General features: G+C 41.5%; 1 protein-coding gene across 1 annotated transcript; it reads right to left on the bottom strand.

Annotated features, from left to right (window-relative positions):
* Positions 1 to 4679: 4679 nt before the first annotated feature.
* Positions 4680 to 17085, bottom strand: OXGR1 (oxoglutarate receptor 1). Its single transcript, XM_085581405.1, has 2 exons — positions 11292 to 17085; positions 4680 to 9305 (listed from the first exon to the last, which is right to left on the bottom strand). The coding sequence occupies exons 1-2, from the start codon at positions 11415 to 11417 to the stop codon at positions 8316 to 8318; spliced, it is 1116 nt and encodes a 371-aa protein (XP_085437531.1). The 5' UTR covers positions 11418 to 17085; the 3' UTR covers positions 4680 to 8315.
* Between the last annotated feature and the right edge of the window lie 5143 nt (positions 17086 to 22228).

Genomic DNA, 22228 nt, shown 5'->3' on the forward strand with positions numbered 1-22228 from the left:
TCCAGCAGCTGTCATCCTGCAGGCTGCCATTCACTTTAATCTCCCTGCCACCCATATTTCTTAGGCACTTGGCAGCCCCTCAATTTCAGTACTGAAAATTATGTGCTTCAGAACTTTCGTGAAGAAATTTAATAGTTTGGTTACATTACAGGGAGGAATCTACCATAAATTATATTTCTGAATTTCCTTAATATGTCTTTAAATCATCCATTTAGTGTGTCAGTCACAGTGTATCCCATCTCAGAGCGATGGCAATTTAAAGGTGTCTAATGAGAAATCCTTTTTGGACAAGCTACTCTAAGGGCCATTCAGAAAAGTTCTCCAGTGAATTTAAAAAGTTTGGAGGGATACAGAGCAGTGACACTTCAAATGTGTACAAACAGCATTTGGGCATAACAGCCCTCTGAACAGCTTCACTCTGTGTGTGTACCTGCACCTGTATTGACACACAGGAGTCTCTACTTTCATTCTTTGTGATGTCCCTCTGTCTGTTTATTAATTTTTAAATAAATTTTCATACTGTTTTCAAATCCTGTAAGCTCTTTTTTTTTTCCCTCCAGCTTTTTTTTTTTTTTCCCTTATAACACAGCAGACTCTTTTTCTTTAGCTGTAGAAAGGGCTCCAGTCATCCTGCCCAATTCTGTTAGCTCTTCTTTGGTGTCCAAAGCCAAATACTAGCAGAGTCCCCTGCCTTGGCCTGATCTTACTTTCCCATGCAACAGAGTCCTATCAGCATCTAGCTTGCATAAGAAAATCAACCCATTAAATGGTGTGAATTCCCTGTGGATGTGTGCAGGGGGTAGTGGTTTGCTCCCTGAGGGCTGGGATGGGGCCTGGAGTGCTCCAAGTTTCATGTACCACATATTTGAGCCAAGTCTTGTCCTTGAAAGTTTTTACATTTATTTTTATTTTTTCATGGTTCTGTGTGTTCCGTTATATATTCTCTCAATATATAGAATACATATTGAGGGCAAATATAGTATGTTCTTTATTATTTTCTGTGTAAGTGTAGCCAGACCCTTGAATATAATCCAGATTTCTTAAACTAGGTTACCTGAAGATGATGATCCAGAGATCATTTTAAAAATTCAATGTAGTGCCCTGCACAAATACTTCTAAAAATTGTCACAATATCAAAACCTACACCTTTTCTTTTTGCCAAACTTTTAATAAGAAATAACAATCAACCTACAGATGAGACACAGTGGACCATTATCATTGTGCCAAAGCTTTGGCATTGAAATCAGAAGCAGAGGCACCATTGACTCCCTGTGCAGGCACTTCTAAGGCACAGTTCATCTGACCTACCTGGTGGAGGATAATTGGTCCCTCCAAACTCTCAATTCTGCCAACTGACTATAAAAACACTCTAGACAGCTGTCTCAGAGCTAGGCCTTTATGTTATTTGGAGCTACTTGAAGACATTTTAACCAGAATGATTGAAAAAAAAAAAGAAAAAAAAAAGAAAAAAAAAATTTAAATAAAACAAAAGGGATAAAAGGCAATTTTTTTCCCCCAGAGGAGAAAAAAACAGATCCTTTTTGGTACATAGGTCAGAAATAGTCACTTTAAGAGAACAATGCAGCTCTATGTAATGTAAATTATATATTTAAGCAGGTCAGATGAGAATATTCTTTGTGTTCTACATATGTGAATAAGCCTAAACTGCTGGGATGGTAAGACACACTCAATTTTGCAGTGGAGAAATAATGTTAATCTATTTCAATAATCTTGAAATACCAATATATTAAGAGCAAAATTTACATCAAAATTTACACAAGCAAATACCTCGGACTTGAATAGCCTACCCTTGAACACATATCCAAATCCATTTTACAACACAATATTGTAATTTATCACACAGTAAAATACAGCTATTTTCTGTGGGAAAAAAAGAAAAGCTATATAGCTTTAGGTGCTATTGATATTAGGCATAAATAAAAAGCATACTTAGAGAATGATCTTCAACTAGCAGTGAAATCTTACTAATTTGTATACAGCAGAAAATTTTACCTGAAAATTACAAAATGTTTTTAAACTGCTTGAGAAGATTTTGTGCAGTGCTGCAACCACTTTTGTTGCAATTGCTTTTTGTCCTGAAAAGGGATTTCTTTTCAGCTGACTTCTGTCCTCAGTGTCACTCTACTTTTATTCTACAAGAGAGAAAAGGGACAAGTAAAATGCATATTCATATCCAGAGGAAGAGTCTCAGGCACAACATAGTGCTGTTACTTTAAAAGAGTTGTATTTTTGCATTAGGCACTGCTTCCCCGTGCATTTGTATCTGCATATGTGTGTTTATGTGTCTCTATACGCACAAATGATAAGTAGCTACATCGTTTACATTTTTATGGCTGAAACCCTTGATTGAATTTTCATAATGCCAGGAGGGCCCATTTGGGATTCGGGTCCTGCTGTGCAAATACTCGCTAAGACATCTGCCCCAAAGAGCTTGTAACTCTAAGAGGATAAAATGTGGCAGGGTAAATAATTAGGGGGAAATGCAGTGACTCTCTGTGGTTACATGGGAGGGTCATTCAGCTACAGAATCAGAGCAAGTCTTTTTGCTTGTCTGGCACTGATTTATTGGTGAATCAGCAGCACCATTCTGGCTTTTTATCCTGGGCTCACAGCCAAACTATCCCTCCCTCTTGTGCTCGAACCACAGCATCAGGATGTCCCCAGCCACAGCTGAGCTGCACAGCAACATCAGCCCCTTCCAGAGAAGACCCCCAATGGCATAAATCAGCCCTGGTTTTCCACATGCACATTTTAATTAATGTAAGGAAAAGATTTTGTTGTTGTTTGGCTTCTTTTTGAGGTAGGAGTGAAAAAGAAAACATTTCCCTGCTACAAGCTTGTTTCTCCATCACACATAAAAGGCAGGGCAGGTAAGAGGAAACTCTCAAACCTCTACATCATTCCCACGGGGACATTACCAGGAGCCACCAAGGAGCAGTGAGTTCTGGCATATCCCTACATGCCACCCTTCCTAGCTCTACGTGTCCACCTTCCACAAGGCTCCCAAAACATTCCCAAATGTTTTCCACAACCTTCCCAAAGCACCATTATCTTTGTTCCTAAAGTCCAGGCCCTGGTCTCCAACCTGCAGCCATAGCTGGGCAGGGAAGGAGGGATGTTGTCTTTGGATCTGGATCAAGGTGACATGAAAAGCAAGTCACGGGAACATCTCTGGACCCCCACCCCTCTCTGGGGCCAAGGTACCAGGGCCATTCTAAAAATCAGGCACCTGCATTTGCACAGGACAAAGAGATTTGGTTTGCACTGGTGATTCTTGCAGAAATGTTGTTCCTCTGTGTTTGCATTAGTTGTCAGCCCTGCTGCCTTGGAAGTGAGCCAGAGCATGACTGCTGATGCACTCAGTCCAGCCCCTCTGTGGGTAATGCAGGAGAATCACGATGGTACAAATGCAGCCATTTGGCCTGTTCCTCCCATGATACCGTATCTCTGGTGAGAAACTGCCCAACTGATTAGAAGAGTGAGCAAAACAGACTGCTTTCTTAAGGCCTGCTCAAGTCACTTCTGAAGATCAGTAGGAACAAAACCTTCTTTTGTGGTTGTGATAATGCAGCAATGAGAATAACTGCTGCAAATTGGTGTGATTGTCCACTGTACCTCCCTGGTGGAATTATGTAAAAATCAGAAATCCCTCACATGCTCATTTTCTGCTACTATATAAAACTGTGATTTATTTACAGCCTCAAGAAGTGGGCCCATGGGAAGCTCAAGAGTTTCAACAGGGCCAAGTTCAAGATGCTGCACTTGGGTTGAGGCAGCCTCCGGTATCAACACAGGCTGGGAGATGAAGATATTGAGAGCAGCCCTGCTGAGAAAGATTTGGGGTACTGGTTATTGAGAGGCTAGACACTACCTGGCAATGTGAGCTGGCAGACCAGAAACCCAAATATATCATGGGCTGCACCAAAAAAACTGTGGCTAGCAGGATGAGCAAGGTGATTCTCCCCCTGTACTCCACTCCCATGAGACCCTGCCTGGAGTGTTGGATCCACCTCTGGGGTTCTAGCATAAGAAGGTTGCCGACCTGAAAGGTGTCCTTACTCATGGCAGGATAGACTAGATGGCCTTTAAAGGTCCCTTTCAACCCAAACTAGTTTAATATTTTATTTTGGTGTTGTCACCATCCCTGTCAGCCTGGCCCAACATATCATAGGAATTTGGGAAGGCTTTAGACAAGAGATTCAAAATGTCAACATAATTTGTGGCTAATGCCTGAATGCCTGTGCCAATGCCTGTGGCTAATTTGTGCTAATGCCTGTGGCTAATGTTCTCAACCTAGTGCATGTGCTTTCTTTAGTTAAGTCATCCCTGCCTCCGTCCCTCAGGGTTTGCATATGCAAACCCATGAGCAGCCACTGAGGTTGATGTTTGGTTAGGTAGTTTCATAAAGGGGAAATCTGCTGATGGATCTGTGGGGAAATTCTAGGTGGAATTTGCATCAGATTTGTACATGTAGAAGAAGAAAGGTTACTGGCAGTCATAGTTTTTCAATGCAGTGCTTATATAATGGTATGTTTAATTGAGGTTCAGGTTTACTCCTTGGGAATGGACACAGCTGATAAATTGGCATAAGCTGCTTGTCCTCCATGTCTGATGCAGGACCAAAGAGCATTTTGCATGTCATTTCTTGTGTGGTTACACTTCTAAACCAAGTGTAACCATCTGACTTGGTTTTGTGGGTTGGTCTACAAAGTCTTTGTGTGCAGGGTCTTCCCTCCCCACAGCTGTGCTGGGCAGGTGGACCTGTGTGTCCTGCTTTGTGGGGTCTGCAGAGGTATTCCAGAGCACAAGCTGCCAAAGAAATATGAAAACAATATTTAAAAAGCAAAAGGAAAGTGTGTGTGTGTGTGTGTGTGTGTGTGTGTGTGTGTGTATCATATTCATTCAGAGAAGATGAGAGTATCATCAAAGTTGATATGGGTTTTCCTCCCCTCCCCATTTCATCATCCCTTTTGCCCTCCCACATTACACACACACACGTCATTGGAAAGTACAGGGCATTTCATTAGGTAGTCTTGGACTATCTGCTGGGCTCTTTAAGAATTCTTAAAATGGACATTTCGTTCTCCTCAGTGATAGGGATCAAATAAAGTTTGTACACCTTAGAAAACTAGCCTTGTTCTCTTCTTCAGTGGCATTGTTGTGAGGTCCTGGAGACCCATGTTGCCAAAAATCTGAGTATCAGGATACGGCAACAATCTGCCACTGTCATGGTTTCTCCCTTGTTTGTGTAAAAAGCTACACAAGGTTGTGGATGCTCCATCCCTGGAAAATATTTTAGTCATCTTCCATTTATAAAAAGACTACGTAGCCTGGCTTTATGAACAAATGAGAGTGCTGAGTATGAACAAATGAGTGTGCTGATGTTTTCTACCCAGAAAACATCAAGTAGAGCTGAAGAGGGACTAATACAGAGCTTCATTTAAAGTTGAAAGCAAAACTGACCAACATATTGCTGCAAAACCAGAGGTAGTTCCTTTTCTATCTCAAACACCAGAAGAACCAGACTCCATGCTGTGGATATTAAGGTAGGACTTGATTGGAGTTAATAAAACTTAGGTGTTGATATGCAATAGAGGCTTAAAAGATAATGCATAAGCCTGATTTTACTTTTAAAAAAACCTGAAATTTGGTGTTTTTTTAATATAATAACTTGGAAAACCAGCTAAAATGCCATGTTCATCATTGCCTTCTCATGGTGTATCTGCTGTGTCTGGTGTCTCAGGAGCAAGTGGTTCAGAGCAGCACTGCAAGTGTAGTGGAAAAGGAGGAGCTGCCCCTGGAAGACTGTTGTGGGAGGCATTTTCCTTACATCTTTTAGATGGTTGCATCATGCAACATCTCTAATGGCTAGCTTCCTTTTTCACCATAAGACCTCATCCATAATTTGAGGCTGAACAGTGGTCTCAGGGGAAATCATGCTGCACTGTGCAGAAATTTTTGAAGTCACCTTGATGAGTACCAAAAGGTGGATTAAAATACAATGGCCTATTTTGGGAGCAAAATGGCTTTCTCCTCTGATTTCTGACAGAATATTTTCTTCACAGGCTGTCTTCTGCCCTAGCCCAGAGAAATGCTGTTGTTCCTTTCCTCATCTTGCTCCTTCCTATGTCAGGGATGGTTTCTCATCTCCTTTTCCTCCCTCAGCAAGCCTGCTGCTTTCTGTTTACTCTTGTTCTTCCCAAGCTGGCTGTGGGATAGGCAGGAAATGGACTCCCTGTGCCACAGGGGAGTCACAGGCTGTTTGCCAGTCACTCAGGCATGTGCTTAATGGGGGTGGTGCTCTAGTGGTCTTGGTCTGGTGGTCACTTGAAGAGCAGCCCATGCATAGAGGGGTTGGAGAAGGAGAAGGGTCACATGAGAAACTTGAGGCAGCACGTGTTCCCATTGATTAATGGACATTTTGGGGTAGAGAGGAAAAGTAATGAAACATGAAATAAGGCTGTTATAAAAATGTGTTATAGGATTCACTCTGTGATCACACTTTTGGGCTCTGAATATTATGTTGCTAATATTTTTGTATTGCTGTTGGCCAGGGTACTTCAGCTGGTACTGGGACCTCTCTAGCTATATCTTCAAGTATTGGACTCACGCTTTTCTACAAGTCTATTTTTCCCCCCCTGAGACAACCCATATTGCCTGTAATATATGCTATTACTTAAAGCTGTTCCTTACTTGTGACCAAGAAGAGCTTCACTGAATAATGTAATGGGCAAAAATTATTTTGTTTTCCTATGAACTGTGGAAAAGGATTTGGTGGTAGTGGTGAATGAAAAACAAGCCAGCAGTGCATGCTCACAGCCAGCCATATCCTGGGCTGCATCAAAAGAAGTGTGGCCAGCAGGGGATTCTGCCCCTCTGCTCCACTCTCATGAGACCTGGAGTGCTGTGTCCCAGTCTGGAGCCCCAAAACTGGATAGAATCCAGAGGCAAGCCATGAAGATAATCAGAGGGCTGGAACACCTCTCATATGAGGAAAGGCTGAGAAAGTTGGGATTGTTTATCCTGTAGTAAAGTTCAAGATGACTGATTACAGCCTTTCAGTGCATAAAGGGGGCTTATAAGAAAAATCGGGAGATACTTTCAGTAAGGGCTTTACCAACAGGAAATGGAGTAATGGTTTAAAGCTATAATAGGGCCGTTTTAGACTAGGTATAAGGAAGAAATTTTTTACAATGAGGATGGTATAACATTGTCACAGGCTGCCCAGAGAGGCTGTGATTGTCCCACCCCTGAAAACTTCCAAGATCAGGCTGGACATGGTAGAAGCCTGGTCTAGTAGAAGATTTCCCTGCTCATTACAGGGGGACTGACTCTGTGGCCTTTAAAGACCAGAGAAACTGCTCTATGATTCCACACATTCTGTATCAGTAGTGTGGAAAATCCTTGTAAGAATGATCTTGTATTACCCTTCCATCACTCTTCAGGTAATCACTAAAGGCACTGAATGGGTCTTACTGTGTAAGCTGCACTTTTAGCCACCTCTGGAGAGTGATCCATCCCAGTCAGTACTAGAGCTGTGCCTCAGCTCTTTAAAAGCAGGCACAAACATTTGACTCTGTGTCTGATCTACTTACCTTTTACAGTCAGTGGAGAGAAACAGGCACTTCTAGGTCACGATTCACCTTGTCCAAATGCAGACATCAAGAATAATTCAGTGAATCACGCTCTAAAATGGCTTATTTCTTTCCATTATAATGGAAAATTTAAAAATGAGGACAAGGTGATTAGCTATATGCATATGCCTACCCTGTCAATGTCTCCAGGGAGGTGAGATGAACTTCTTAGAGGCCTAAGACAGGTTTTGATCTCCAGTGGGTCTTACCCCTCTCCATGTCTTAGGAAAAAAGTCAGACAGGTCTCTAGCTCAGACTACACTTATCTTTTAAGTCAATAAAATTAATTTAGGATTACTCCTATCCTGAATCTGTATCTGCCACTAATAGACTAGTATTTTTTTCCTTTTTTTTTTTTTTTTTTTTTAGAATTTTTAGACTAGCTTTTTTCTCCAAAAGAGCTACCATGGATTCAGGAAGCAACCACAGAAACATTTCTGAGAAGTTTCACACTTCATTTATTAGTATTTTATTTAAAACTTTTTAATTTTAATCATAAATTTTCTCCTTTGATGATCAGTTTGTAACCCAGAACAGATTAACTCTCCTTTGGCACTGGCTGGGTTGACCTGGGTACTCTGATTCAAGGAGGTTGTGCCAGGCTGGTTGAGGACAGGTTTCAATCCTTCCTCCATAATTGTTAAATTGCATCAATCTCTTCTACTTCAGACTCTTGTTTTTCCAAAACTTGAAGAGCGAGAATATCGCCTGCTGGAAGTTATCTCCTGACACTACATAGAGCAGCAAATTTCCAAAAGTATTTAATGCTGCTAAAGGTTTAGTTATAATAAACATTAAAAGGATTGTTTTCTTCAAGTGGCAGCTAACTGGCTGTACTTGGAGCTCCAGACGAATCCCCTGAAAGACGTGGAAGGGGAGGAAGCACACATAGAAGACCAGCAAGAGGAGAACAGTGAGTCTGCGAGCCTTTTGTTTGTAGCCAGCCTGTGTGTGGAGCCCAGTGGCCAAGATGCAAATGATGAGCACGTAGCAGAGAGTCACCGTGAGCAAGGGCAAGAAGAAGGCAACCACAGTCAGTCCCCAGTTGTACCAGCGACTTGTGATGAAGTCCTCAGCAGCAACCAGGTCTGGGCAGATGGTCTTGTTCTGCCTGTGACTTGGGGCAATCAGGACAGCCAAGGGGCTGAGGACCACCAGGGAAATCATCCAAACAACTGCGCAAGTCACCACTGCCCATCTCCGCTTCCGAAGAAAAAGGGATTTCACTGGGTGAACAACTACCAAAAAGCGGAAGATGCTGAAGCAGCTAAGGAAGATAATACCACTGTACATGTTGAAATAGAAACAAAACTGAATAAACTTGCACATGAGGTCTCCAAAAATCCAGTCATTTCCATTAACATAGTAGTGTATAAAGAAAGGAAGTGTGACTACATACAATAGGTCGGTGATAGCTAGGTTTAACATAATGATGGTGCTGCTTCTCCAGGGCCTCATCTTAACACAGTAAACAAAAATTGCCACAATGTTCCCTGGGAAGCACACCAGGAAGATTAGGCCGTAAAGGACGGAGAGATAGAATTTCACCTGTAAGAAATCTTCATCCCTGCAGCTTGTCAATCGGTCTGCGGGGCTGGGCTGAGCAGTAAAATTGTTGGTGTATTCAGATGCCATGTTTGCAGAAGTCTCCTTAAGACAAAAATCAGATGTTTAGTTTTAATAGATTTGTTGGAACAAATGTTGTCAGTTAAACCTTTTGTTGCTGGAGAAAATGTTGTATGTTTGAGAAGTCACAGTAGTGAGAGGAAATGAGGATTTGCTAGTTTACCCAGTCTGACCTAGATAACACCACTGAAATGTTTAATTTCACCCTTTCCTTTCTTTTACATTTAGTTTTGATAATTATTAATTTTACTCTTTCTTTGTTTAGCCTCTTTCATTGAAGAGGACAATTACTGCTTATCTGCAAATCTTCAGGAGTAGGAAGCACACATTTAGAGAGATAGAGGAAGTTTGGGCTTAGATTTTGCAAGTGAGCTAGTCTTAACCTTTCAGAAAGTAGAACCATATCCATATATTATCTTTACTAATCTGAGCTAATCAGTGTTTTGTTCTCATGAAACAGAGATGTTGTTCTGCTTTCATGAAAGCCAAAAGATGTTAGGTTTAGTTACAGATCTCAGGACCTGATACTCCTATAACCTGACAGATTGTTCCCTGAATGTGATTTTATTCTCTTGGAGTCATCAGAGTATAAAACTAGTATAAACATTTTGGTTTTGGTTTTTTGGAGGGTTGATTTTTGGGGGAGAGGTGTTATTTTGTTTTGGTTTGGTTTTTTGTTTGTTTTTTTTTTTTTTAATCAAGCTCCAGTGTGGCATAAAATTTATTTAATCTATTAAAGACTGTTTCTCAAAGGCAGAGGGAAAATGGAAAGCACAGAGGGAAGGCAGTGATTTTGCCTCCTGTTCTATGCCAACTGGAGCAAGGTAGACTTGTCTCTGAAATGATTTCTTGTCTGACATAGCCAATTTGGATCTCTCCACAGGAAGTTCAAGATATAACATTTCTTGTTAGTGTTTTAACCTGAAAAAATGGTAATCAAGCATGAATATCATCTAATGTCAGATATCAGAAAGTTGCATGCTTAAATTGGAGACAGTCCTCCTAAGTCTCCCTTTATCACCAAAGGAGAGAAGTAAATTCCTCCAAGACATAATATATCTACCCACAACTGAGGTTTCTAAGATAAATTATTTACTCTTTTGGCATACCCATTTCTTTCCATACAAAAGGTAGCCCAAGGTGACTAGTTCAGCCTTGGATATCTCAAGTGAGGCAGGAACTGTGCCACTGTGTTTCTTTAGCACTTCGGGCGAGTACCACTCTTCCAAATTCAAACCAATTCTATGTGAGAAAATATTCTAAAGAAACTTCATAAAGTGCTAGACAGGGTACTGTCAAGCCTAGATCCTCTTTCTTGTCCCAGAAACAACATCTTTAAATGAAACCAGTGGTACATTAAACATCCAGGGTGAAATCAACACATTAAAAGCAAAACAAAACAGAAAACCAAAAAAGCACCAAACCTGGAAAAAAGACAGAATTGTACATTATTCAGTCTTGGAAAATGTGATTCAGTTCACAGCATTTAACATGTTACCTGAATGACTCTTCCTTATCCTCATAACTGGTAGAACATGACCAACTTACTCTGACAAACCCAATCATTAAAGCTGGGACACAATGGGCGTTATTTGATCATAACAAGTCAGCAAGATGATTATCTCTTTGTTACTCAGAAGTACTTCAGGCTGAAATTTGAACAGTTTCCCTACAATTTAGTTAAAACTCTAATACTTTTTAACATTAATATTATATCTGGTACAGAAGCTTTGCAGTAAAAGATGTACTAGGTAAAGGCTGTCAAGCTTGTTTTAAACCAATCTAGATTTACAACCACAAAAGCTAGGGGTGTGCATGTTTTCTCTCTTTTCTGCTGCTCAGAGATACCACTGTCACCTGCATTTATGCCTCTCCAGTATATTTCATATCATGTTAGACAAATTTACTAGAATATTTGATTTATCCCCAGTTTGGCTTTCTTGCACTGCTGATTGGTTCTTCACCACAATCTTGAACCCTCTAAATTGAAAATGGAGAAATATTGCTTACCTGAAAACCTGCAATTCTGCTTCTCCCTCTGATATTGCTTTGAGTAAAGAGCTCAAATGAAATGTATTTATGTCTTCCTTGCAGTGAAGCAGGTTTTAGTATGACTTTGCAGCCATATACATTCATTCCCTGTCTGACTGAGGATCCATGTGGCTGTGAATTAGGAAAGTCATATAAAACCTCAGTTACTGGCTCAAGTGTCAGCTCTTAGAGCTGGGTAGCTGGAGGACTCCTATTTTGCCCTCTGTCATTCACGCTGTCTTGCCTTCAGTGGGCAGATCAGGCTTTGCTGGTGTGTGCTTTGCTTAGCTCTGTGTGCTGAGGCAGACCTGTAGTATTCAAATGGCAGCAAATCACATTTAAATTAGCATGTATGTATGAGTGCACTTGCTTAGAAAAGATGAAATTAAATTTATTCTCCATTTCCTATGAAGTGAAACCTGATCACCAAAGTGAATAAGGAATGTTGTCATTTCAAGGTCAGGTGAAAAGTGTTATGACACACTGTCTTCATTAAAATCAAATTTCTAACGGAGTACAAATTTCATCTCATGAAATAAATCAGTGTTTCTTTTGGCACAATGTGCTTGTCAGAAATTGTGGCATTCTTTCTGCTTATATTTGGTGAGTAAAATATCAACAGTGTGTTGGCTTGTTATTACTGGAGTAGCTGAAATTGCAAACTTGTTTTATTTTGAGCTTTTGCTTTTGGGCTTCATAATTCACAAGATCTGCAATTTTCTGTGCTTCTCGAGCCAAAAGGCTGTTCTTGAATAAAAATCTCATTATTATCCTTAGCTCGAGGAACAAGATCAAAAGAGATTATTATTATTTAAAAACAGTTGTTGCATCTTGAATTTTGAAACTGCAGTCTTCAGCCCTTGAGCTGGCAACCTGGTCCATGCACAGAAGCTCCAGCTGCCCAGTGTGGCCAGCAGCCTTTCTGTCTTGGTACATTTGATGGGTCTTTTCTCACTGATGAGTTTATGATGCAGTACTAAATGAGCAAGTTTTCATGCCTGAACATTATGTATGTATGTGCATATAGGAGTATTTTTCAGAAGAATGTCTTGGCTCTCCTGTACTGGAGATTTGGGAGCTAGCTACCTGTTTTGCTAATCATACTGCAGGGAAAGAGTGGTAACGGGGACAATCAAGACTGGGGCAGCAGTAATGTCTGACAACTAGATCATTATCTATCTGTTACCATTAGGGAAGGGGCACCCTCTCTGCTCTCATCTAACCAAGCTTTTCTCTAGGTCAATGCCCAGAGCACTTTTAAAAAATGTCCAAAGTTTCTCAATAATTGTAAAATATTCTGTCATGTACCAGCTCAAGGATCAGCAACTGTTTAAATAGCTATTACCCTGTTCCTAGGCACTGCATGTGTCATTAGAAACCATTTGTATGAGGCTGTAGCGTTACAAGCACAGAGGGAGCTAATTATAGTTAGGGATCATTTAATGCATTCACTACTTAATCCATTACACCCCTGAGCGCTGGGGAACCTGTGCAGCAGTGGCTGGTTTTTATTCTTCCTTGGCAGTGGCAGTGCCTGTGGTAAAGCAGAAATGGGTTTTCCCGGTGCCATGACCCAGACCTGCCACGGATTTGGTGCACTGGGGTCTCAAGCAGGTACTGGGGTCACCTCTGCATTTCTAACTCTGCACAGGAGAAGAGAAGAAAATAAAACACAAGTTTTCAGACCAATCTTGAGAGATGGTGACTAATAGAAGATCAACTCATACAGAGCTGCATGGAGATATGCTCAGTCTGTGGACCTTTTCTCTTTGCCAGCCATTTCTCTCCTTTATGTCCATGGACCTCTTAGGTCTGCCCACTGGTAGGCCATTGTGATCCTTCACAAAAACAAGGGGCTTTTTGTACTTTAAGGTTGTCCTCGTCCTTGTCCCCTCTACAAGCATTGGAGGGAAATCAAAATACCCTGTAGTTCCACATTCAGCTTAAGTGACTCTAATTGCACACTGCAGTCAAAAAAGCTGGCAGCACTACCTTCCTCCTGTCATCCTAAACCACATGTTTTCAACAACCCCAGTGCTTGTGCAACATGGAATGTATTGGATCAGTGAGCTGACAGAGGCCAAACCAGTTTTCTTAACCTTGTGTTTGTTTTATGGCCCTGTTGTGACAAGTGATGGCTCTTTCTGTGGGTATGTGGGCTCCTGGGCTTATGGTGAGCAGTGGTGGGGACTGGCCTGGGACAAGAGGACAACAGCAGAGGAAGATTGGCTGGGGCTGGCACTGAAGCTGCACATTGATTCCTGCTGTGAAGTTGTGTTTCACTCACTGTCCCCAGCAACCAGCTGAAGCTGGTCTCCAGCAATGCTTCCCAAAGAGACAGCACTCACTTTGTGTTTCAACAGCCTTCCAGGCAGGCTGGATTAATTAGTCAGAGGGGCTGACATTTTCCCCTGACATAAAAAAAAAAATTCTATACAGCTAATGTAAATGTATTCATGTGCTCTTAGGTGCTGTATAGAAAGAAAACTGGAATGAATTGGTGGCAGGATTATTAATTAAATGTTTCCTCTTGAAACTTTGTACTATAGGCAAAGACAGTTATCAGAGAGTGCATGTCACAAATAGGATCATCTTTTCATGTGGTATTCTTCATTCTGTTATGGCAAGATGAACAGAATGCACTGAATGCACTGATGAATGAACAGAATGCACTGATGGGTTTGCCCACCTGGGCCACACAACCTCCTTCAAAAACTTCCAGTCTGAAATATGGAAGTGGAGAACAACACTCAGTATTTTTATTTTGCTTTGCAGCTGATTCCAGACAATGTCTCTCTCCTCCAGATGGGCTGGCTATTGGATTTTGTGAGCTTTGGGGTGGAAGAGATCATAACAGGGCTTTTTGCTGTTTCTCAGCATCACTGCTGAACTTAACTGTAATTAGGCTTTGCAGGCATGAAGGTCCACAAACAGCACAGGGGCCATCCTCATTTCACAAAACCTGACCTAAAATCCACAGGCATGAATGAAAGACTCCTTTCAGAATCAGACCTTCAGGCATGACAGCACTCGGGTGTGGTGCAGTAGAAATGGCCCTGATTAATAATTATGCAGGGAAACAGGCATCTTTTTTGGGCAAGGGTCAGGTTCCAGAGTCTTAAGAGCTTTCATTACACATTTTACTTTTGGTTCAGCAAATACGTAATCTTTGCATGGGTTATTTCCCATAGCAGACATGCATTTGTTTGGCTCATCTTATTCTGTGTGTGATTGAATACCTAATTACCATTGTTATCAGACCACCTACTGGGAGATGCTCTGTTCTGTCTTCATCACATGGGGAAATCAACTCCAGCTCTCCCTTCGTATTTTCTTCCCTGAGACAGAATGGTAAGGGCAGCATTTTTTAATCCCTAAATGCACTGTAACTCTAAATTAATCACAGTTAAATGCTGTCCTCTAATTATGTAGGAAATAGAGACTGTTAATGAAAACTTTTGGAAAGGGATATTTTACCTTAGGAAAATTACATATATAATCTGGAATATAAACAGTGCTGTTGCCACATTGGCTGAGTAGAAGTAGTTCGATGGAGTTCTAAAAATAGGCCATATGGATCTGAGACACTGTTTTATGCCTAATATTAGTCCTCAAAGTGAATTGGTGCTCATCGACTACAGGGCACAGTAGATAAAATCTACTGCAGGCCTTACATGATGACTAAACTTTCAGCAGGTGTGTTGACCCATGGGAAATAGGGAGAGAAAAGACAATGGGACAATTTATCTGCTCAAAGCCAGCATGTGCTCAGGTACTCTGGTGCAGCACTGCCAAGAGCATAAACCAGTGAATAAAAAGCCCCACAGGAGCACCCAGCTATGAAATGGCCCTAAACACAGCAGCTGCACCAGTTAAAGTTCTCCCAGCAGACACTAAAAAACAAACTAAACTCATTGGAGAAGTGACAACAGCCGTAATTGTTTCAGGTAATAGGCTGTTTCCTGAAAATGACCCAGTTCAGTGGGACTGAAAACAGAGAGGACCAATTTGCTGCCTCGTTATTTTGTTGGGTTTTTTCAGTTCCAAGACAGAGCAGCCTCCTTGGTGTTCTGTAATATGTCAGTAGAGGATTCAGCACGGCATGCTGCTGATGTGGCTTCCAGTGTACAAGCAAGTTTTTAGTCACTGAAGATATATTCTCTTGTGGTGCTATTGCTCTTGTAATTTGTTTGCAGGATGCTGTGGCACATGAAGGAAAGTCTGCCCTTTGCCTTTGGTCACTCTAATAAGGTTTTGTCTTCAGAAAGTGACTTGTAGCATTACAGCCCTCAAAACATGAATTTCATGTACACAGCCAAAGATGAGCCTTCTTATTAGGCAGATACTGTCCCCTCACAAGCACTGCCTGGCTCTTGGCAGAAGGACCCTGGGTGATACTGCTACAAGCAGCACCCATGTCTGCTCCTACCTGCAGCCCTAACCCCTTCACTTCCCACCTCTGGAAATTACACTTGTGCTTTGGAAATGAGCCTTTTCTAGTGGGGCTGGTGCCAAGAGGAGCACAAACAGGACAGGGAAGGGAACTCTGCCATTTCATATTTCAAAATTGTAATTTATCTCCCAAGATCATCTCATTCTTTTCTTCATACAGTCACTGAAAGTATGTACCAGTGAATTAGTTGTTTGCAGTTGTTTATCACTTGTTTCTGGTAAGGTGAACAGGTATCTGAAATTATCATGTAGAATTTTAATATTATAAAGCAGTAAGCAGAAGTAATTTTCACTCAAATTGAAATGAGGATGTTCTTTGACAAAACAGACAGAAGCAGAAATCCACAAGAAAATGCCCTGTAAATCATCACTTAACCACAGAGCCAAAGGTCTTGTATTTTTTGGAGCAAATTCCCTTTTTATCAGGCAGAGAGCTGTACAACAGGGAAGGTGTTCAGGCTCCTCATCCCAAGCACTTCCCATTCTACCCCTCATGATAGAGAAGCTGCTCTGTCAGCATGAAGGCAGCTCCCTCTGGTTCCCCCTTGCAGAGGCAGCTCTGCCAGCCTCTACTCTGAGAGACATGTAGCTTCCCTGCATTTGAAAGAGTCTTGTGCTCTTTAAATTATGCTTATTATCCCCAGGCCATTAACTGGATCTCCAAGAATTCAGACTGGGTGGAGGTGCAGATTGCTAAAATAGCCTTCAAAGAGATAATTCATGCAAACTGAACCTGTGGAATTTATACTTTTTATTCTTTTTTTTTTTTTAACCTATTTTTTTCTGACTATTTTATCGTCATCTAAATAAAATATATGGAAGGGAGGTACTATTCTCTGCAGAGACTTTCTCATGCTTTGCCTTTCTATGCTACCTTTTACCAAATGCTTCAGGATCTCTCTCTGAGCTTTGCAGGACTTGAATTATCAGAGCACTGGGCTTACTCACAACACCTGGGTCAGCTGGGGGCCTCTGCTATAAGCTGATGTATCATATTTGTCTCCATCAGGGCATGAGTTTCAGCTAAAACACTAGCACTTTCTTAAATGTGAGTGTCATTCTATTGTATATGTCGAGATTTTCAATAATAGAGAAGAAATCACATCACCATGGGGCAGAAGATGACACAAGAAAGGACAGAAAAATCTCCCTGTGCTTGACCTTGGATTTTCATTTTTTAAAAGGCAACTGCTTAGTAGTTGCTGATAAAATGAAATTATACAATGTTAAAGGACATAAAAATGCAATGATCTGCATGTTCAGGCTGTTTGGTGTAAGGCTTTTTGCCCACTACTCTTCATTTTGCCAGCATACAACTCTCCTGGTTCATATTGCCTTGACTGATGGCCTGCTGGGATCTGAGAAGGGGATCTCTAACCAGACTTTTACCAGATTTTGCACATCGTATTCTAAGGAGGTCTAAACTGGTGCATTGCCACCGAGTTCTTAAATCAGCTTAATCCACCTCAGCAGCATCTAATCCATTTGCTTTCATGGCATAGTCACTGCAAAGGGCTGAGCACAGGCACCTCCCCTCTCTGAGGGACTGTCTTGGTGTATGCAGCAGGATGATGGTCTCTCCTGAAATGCTTTATCATGATTCAAAGGAGTATTTCCCATGGCACTTCAGGAGATGGGGTAGAAGGGAACTCAAGACATGCAGTCCTTCTGCTGCCCCAGACAGGGTCATATCCTTGGCAGTCCCAGCAGATGCTTTTCCAATGTCTTTTAAATTTCTCTCTACCAAACTACAACTCTGCTTCTCTGTTCCCAAAGGAGGAGTTGTCTCATGCCTGACATCTTCCTGATCTAGTCCTAGCTGGGGGTACTCTGTTTTCCAGATACAGGTCAGGTGTGTGATCACCATCACTTCCTTCAGTGGCCCTTCTCCTAGATTGAACAACTCGCAATCTCACAAAATTTTGGTTTTTTTGTTTTATTTTTCTGAACCTCTGCTCTATTCCCTGTCCAGCAGGTCCCCCTCATTCTCAAAGTGCAGTATTGGAGCAGACATGCCACCCCAGCAGACACATTACAAAAGCAGTAGGGTTAATTATCCTGCCTGGAAGCCTGTGCCTTATTTCTGCACCCCAATCTGCTGTTTGCCCTTTTCACAACAGCAGAAGACATCTGACTGATGTTCAGCTTGTGTTCTGAGCAACCTTTTGATTCTTTACTGTAGTACTGCAGCCTAAGCAGATAGTCCAGTCTGTAGAGTTTTGATTAATTTCTAAATATAAATTCTGCATTTGTCCTCATTGTATTGCATTCTGGTTTTTTCTAGACCATTTCTCCATGTTCTGTAAATTGCTTTGAATCTAATCTGTCTACCAGAAAGCCCAGAGTCCCTTCACTTGTCATCAGCATACTTAAAGGGTATACTTTCTACTCCATTGCCCAAATCACTAGTGAATATAATAAGGGTGAGCTCACTGCATAATCTGGACTTGGATGGAAAATTTTGTCATGGTAAATATCCTAGAGCTGGGCCTGGCACTTTTCTCTTAGAAACTCACATCAGTATTATCTGTGCCTGGAGTAGCAGCTAAGACACATCTCCCAGTAGTGCTGGCTTTTATGCAAAATCTGAGAAAAGGAGCAAATTTTTCTTCTCAAATATACCAAGTTTAGTGTCTGTTCTGTCCTCTTACAGAGCATTTCAGATAGAAACCTGATCCATCCCAAAAAAGGAGCTGGGTCCTGCTGGACCATCCTGATGGAGGATGCAGCAGTCCTGTCCATCATCAGCTCCCCTGCTCTCTGCCTGGGGCTGCTTGGTTAGATGGAAGGGCTTCCCTGTGTTCTGCCTACTTGGTTTCTATCAGCTTCTTTAATAGACTAAAGACATCCACATGGAACTTTTTGATTCTGTTGATTCAACAGTTTGCAGGGAAGAAGCATTGTCAGAAATTATTTGATTAGCTAAAATCAACATGTCTGATTTCTTCCCAAATAAACTAGACACTGAGACAGTCAATCCTAATTCAGGGATCAAATGAACCTCTCATCTCAGGCAGGGCAATTTTTTTCCTAACACACTCTTTTAGTTCAAATACACAGATAACCATGGCAGCAGCTGAAGTCTCCAGGACAGCAAAGAGAAATTGCTGCCCAATTGATAAGTAGCAGCAAAGCAGAGATTATGTTTACCCACCTAGGTGGAGGACAGTCTTAGAATCATTTAGGTTGGAAAAGACCTTTAAGATCATAAAGTCCAACAGTTTACTAGGCATTGCTGAGTCCATCGCTAAACCATGTCCCCAAGTGACACCTATACACATCTTTTCAATACCTCCAGGGATGGTGATTCCACTACTTTCCCGGGCAGCCTGTTCCAGTGCTTGATAATCCTTTTGGAGAAGGAATTTTTCCTAGTATTAAGTCAAAGCCTCTTCTGGCACAACTTGAGGCTATTTCCTCTCCTCCTATCCCTTTTTACATGGGAAAAGAGGCTGACCTCCACTTCACTACACCTTCCTTTCATGGAATTGTAGAAACTGAGCCTCCTTTCCTCCAGGTGAAACAACCCCAGCTCCCTCAGCTGCTCCTTGTTGGTGACAAGGCCTAGGCTGATACCCCTCCATACACCTTCTCCTCAAGGTGCAAACCATGTCTGTGGAGAAACACTCGTGGATTTGTTGTATTTCCTTGAACCCAAAGGGAAATTTGGATGGGTACTTTTACATGCACAGATAGAGATCTCCCTTTGCCTGTGTGCATGTGTGTGAATTGATTATGATACGGGTATTGTGAATATTGTGAATCTATAATTAATCACTGTTATATCTGTAGAAAATCCTATGTAATCACTTTTTAAATGCTACTTGGTATAGCATTTCACCCTCGAATATCTGCTTGGAAGCAATAGTGTGGAAACTTGTGTTGATGAGATGGCGCATGTTGTGGACTCCAGGAAGACAGGAACAGAAGACTTACTCTACAGCTGAGGCCAGGTGTGTGGTTTCAGCTTTGTAAGCCAATTGAAGAGCCTTCAATATCTTCAAAATCCTCAGAAACAAATGGAAAAGAGGTTCCCAGAATAAAGGTCATCTCTTTCTCCTTTTATATCTTTAATTCACACAAGAAAATAAAATTTTGTACAAAATTTAACATCAACTGCCACCCTGAGGCAACTGCTTGGTGAAAGAGTACAGCTGCTGAGATCCATCTGCTCTTTACCAAATCCAGCTTCTTGACTCCCTGAAATAAAGATTTTTTACTTTTCACCTCACATCACAAACATTTGCATAGCAATAACTCTTTCTTCAATAAAATATTCTTTACTTTTTCAGAGTGACAAAGACAGGAGATTTTTTTCATGAGATGTGTATCATTTGAAGTAATTCTTGCAGCTATCACAGCAAGGACAGGTGGTAAAGGTATTGATAAGCACTGGGAATGTGAAACAGTGTAGTAGACACCAAATGCACCCCTATTTCAGATTCCAGATACCTCTCCTTAGCTCATGTCAGCATCCCTCAGACCCATTATTCACACCTTACAGTACTAATCAGATGGAGAATATATAATTTAATCTCATTTGGCATGGTTGTATTTCAGGATTAGTGCTTCTTCCTTTGTTCCCAATACTGTGCTGTGAAAATCTCTGCCATGGATTCGTGTGCCTCACTGCAGTGAAAACCCATCTGAGTGCCCAAAGGACTCCTCTCTTTGGCTCATTAGGGCCACAAAAGTAATTCTTCTGTGGGTACATCTCCTGTTTAGCCGTTTGATGTGACACGTGATGAGACTGCTGCCTGTAGTGGCACCCAGTTTCAGTAGCTGGAGAAAGAATTGCTGCCACCCACAAGACTATGTGGGACCAGATGGGACACATCCAGAACAGAAGGGCAACAGAGGTTTTCCTTTCAAAAGCCCACACCTATTTAGGGGCAGATGAGATAAATGCAGTTCTTGTGACAGCAAACACTGGCGTGCTGATCTTCTGAAGTACAGTTATTCAGCTGTGGGAGGAGTCCCAGCTGCAGGAATGCCTCTGAGACCTCTGCTGCTTTGCTGGTCCTTCTTTGGTTCCTACCTCTGTCATCACAAAAAAGTTATATTTCAGAAGACTGAAGGAAATCTTTGCTTGGCGTTAAAAAAAAAAGTTGTTTCGCTCACAGAGATGATGCTTCAGGGTCTTAGGACATCTCTGTTGACCTGTAACTAAATAAATAAATTCAGAAAATAAACTCTTAATTGCTTTAACTTCCCTAGCATTGACTTGACAAGTGGGAAAACTTGCTTTGGAGTGGTCAGATCTGTGGTGAGAAAACCTTTTCACAGTGCCCTTATCTGCAGTGCAGGGAGCTCCCTGAGACAGCCGATCTCACCTGGAAAGAAATTGCTCTTTTAGGGAGAGCAGGAAGAGGAAGATGTGTTGATGCCTGCAGCCATACTTCCCCTCCACAGCAAGGTTCAGAGAAACCTGTCTGCATTTCAGCAGTGGAAAAATGTGTGAGCAGAAAACACAAACCATCATTATCTGCAATAGTAGACTGGTCAATAATAAAAGAAAGAGAAATACAGCATTTGATGTTTCTGGCTTGGCCATTAGAAGGGGGTGAATTCACTCCCGAAGTGGATAAACTCTAATTCCCTGTATTTATCCTTTCTAAATGTTTGAAATTCTTAATTGACAGCTATCAGTATTGTAAGACAACGTCTGCAGGGGTAAAACCAGCTGTATTTCTGAAAATCACAAATCTGTATTTTCTGTAAAACTGATTGACAGCTTACATATTTATAACAACATAGCCACTCCAGCTGTATTTGATTTAAAAGTATAAAGCAGAGATTATGCTTCTTTAGAGAAATTTGGAACAATGCTCCCACCTTGCTCTTGCAGATGGTATAAACATATTCTTCATTTTCCTACTATTTGCTGCTTCTCAAGCACAGATTTGCTTTTCCAAAACAGACACCGCTTTCCTGCATACTCTATGCTTTTCCAGAGCGATCCTTTTACTGGAAAAGTTTTGTCTACCCTCTAGTGGGAATTTGAATTATTACGCCTGCAGATCCCAGCTGCGGAGGTACAGAAGGGTGGAGTCCCTTGGGCACAGCCTGGAATTACTGCATGGGATCTCCCCAGTGTTCCCAGCAAAGACAGTGCCCCATTCCAGTCTTTCTCTTCCCTCACTGAGATGCAGGTTTGCATTTTGGCAAAAAGGATGGGGACTATGTTAGCTGAGATTTTGTTATGGTAGAGGGACATCAGTTTTTCACTGGCGTTCATTGACACGTATGTAGCTCCGATAAGCAAGTGTGGCTGTATTAATCATGCTGAGTCAAAGTAAGGATGGAAATTTAGCAGATGTATGATAAATCTACATCTTAATTTCATTTGCTCTTCTCCCAGTAGAAGAAAAGTTCTGAAGGCAGATCATGGGCTGCTGGATCTGGATTCGTGTCTCCAGGGAGAGGGTCTGGCCCAGCTCTGAGGAATGATGGCTGGACCCATG

The sequence above is a fragment of the Lonchura striata genome, chromosome 1, assembly GCF_050655825.1.
Source record: "Lonchura striata isolate lonStrDom1 chromosome 1, ASM5065582v1, whole genome shotgun sequence".
Taxonomy (NCBI): domain Eukaryota; kingdom Metazoa; phylum Chordata; class Aves; order Passeriformes; family Estrildidae; genus Lonchura; species Lonchura striata.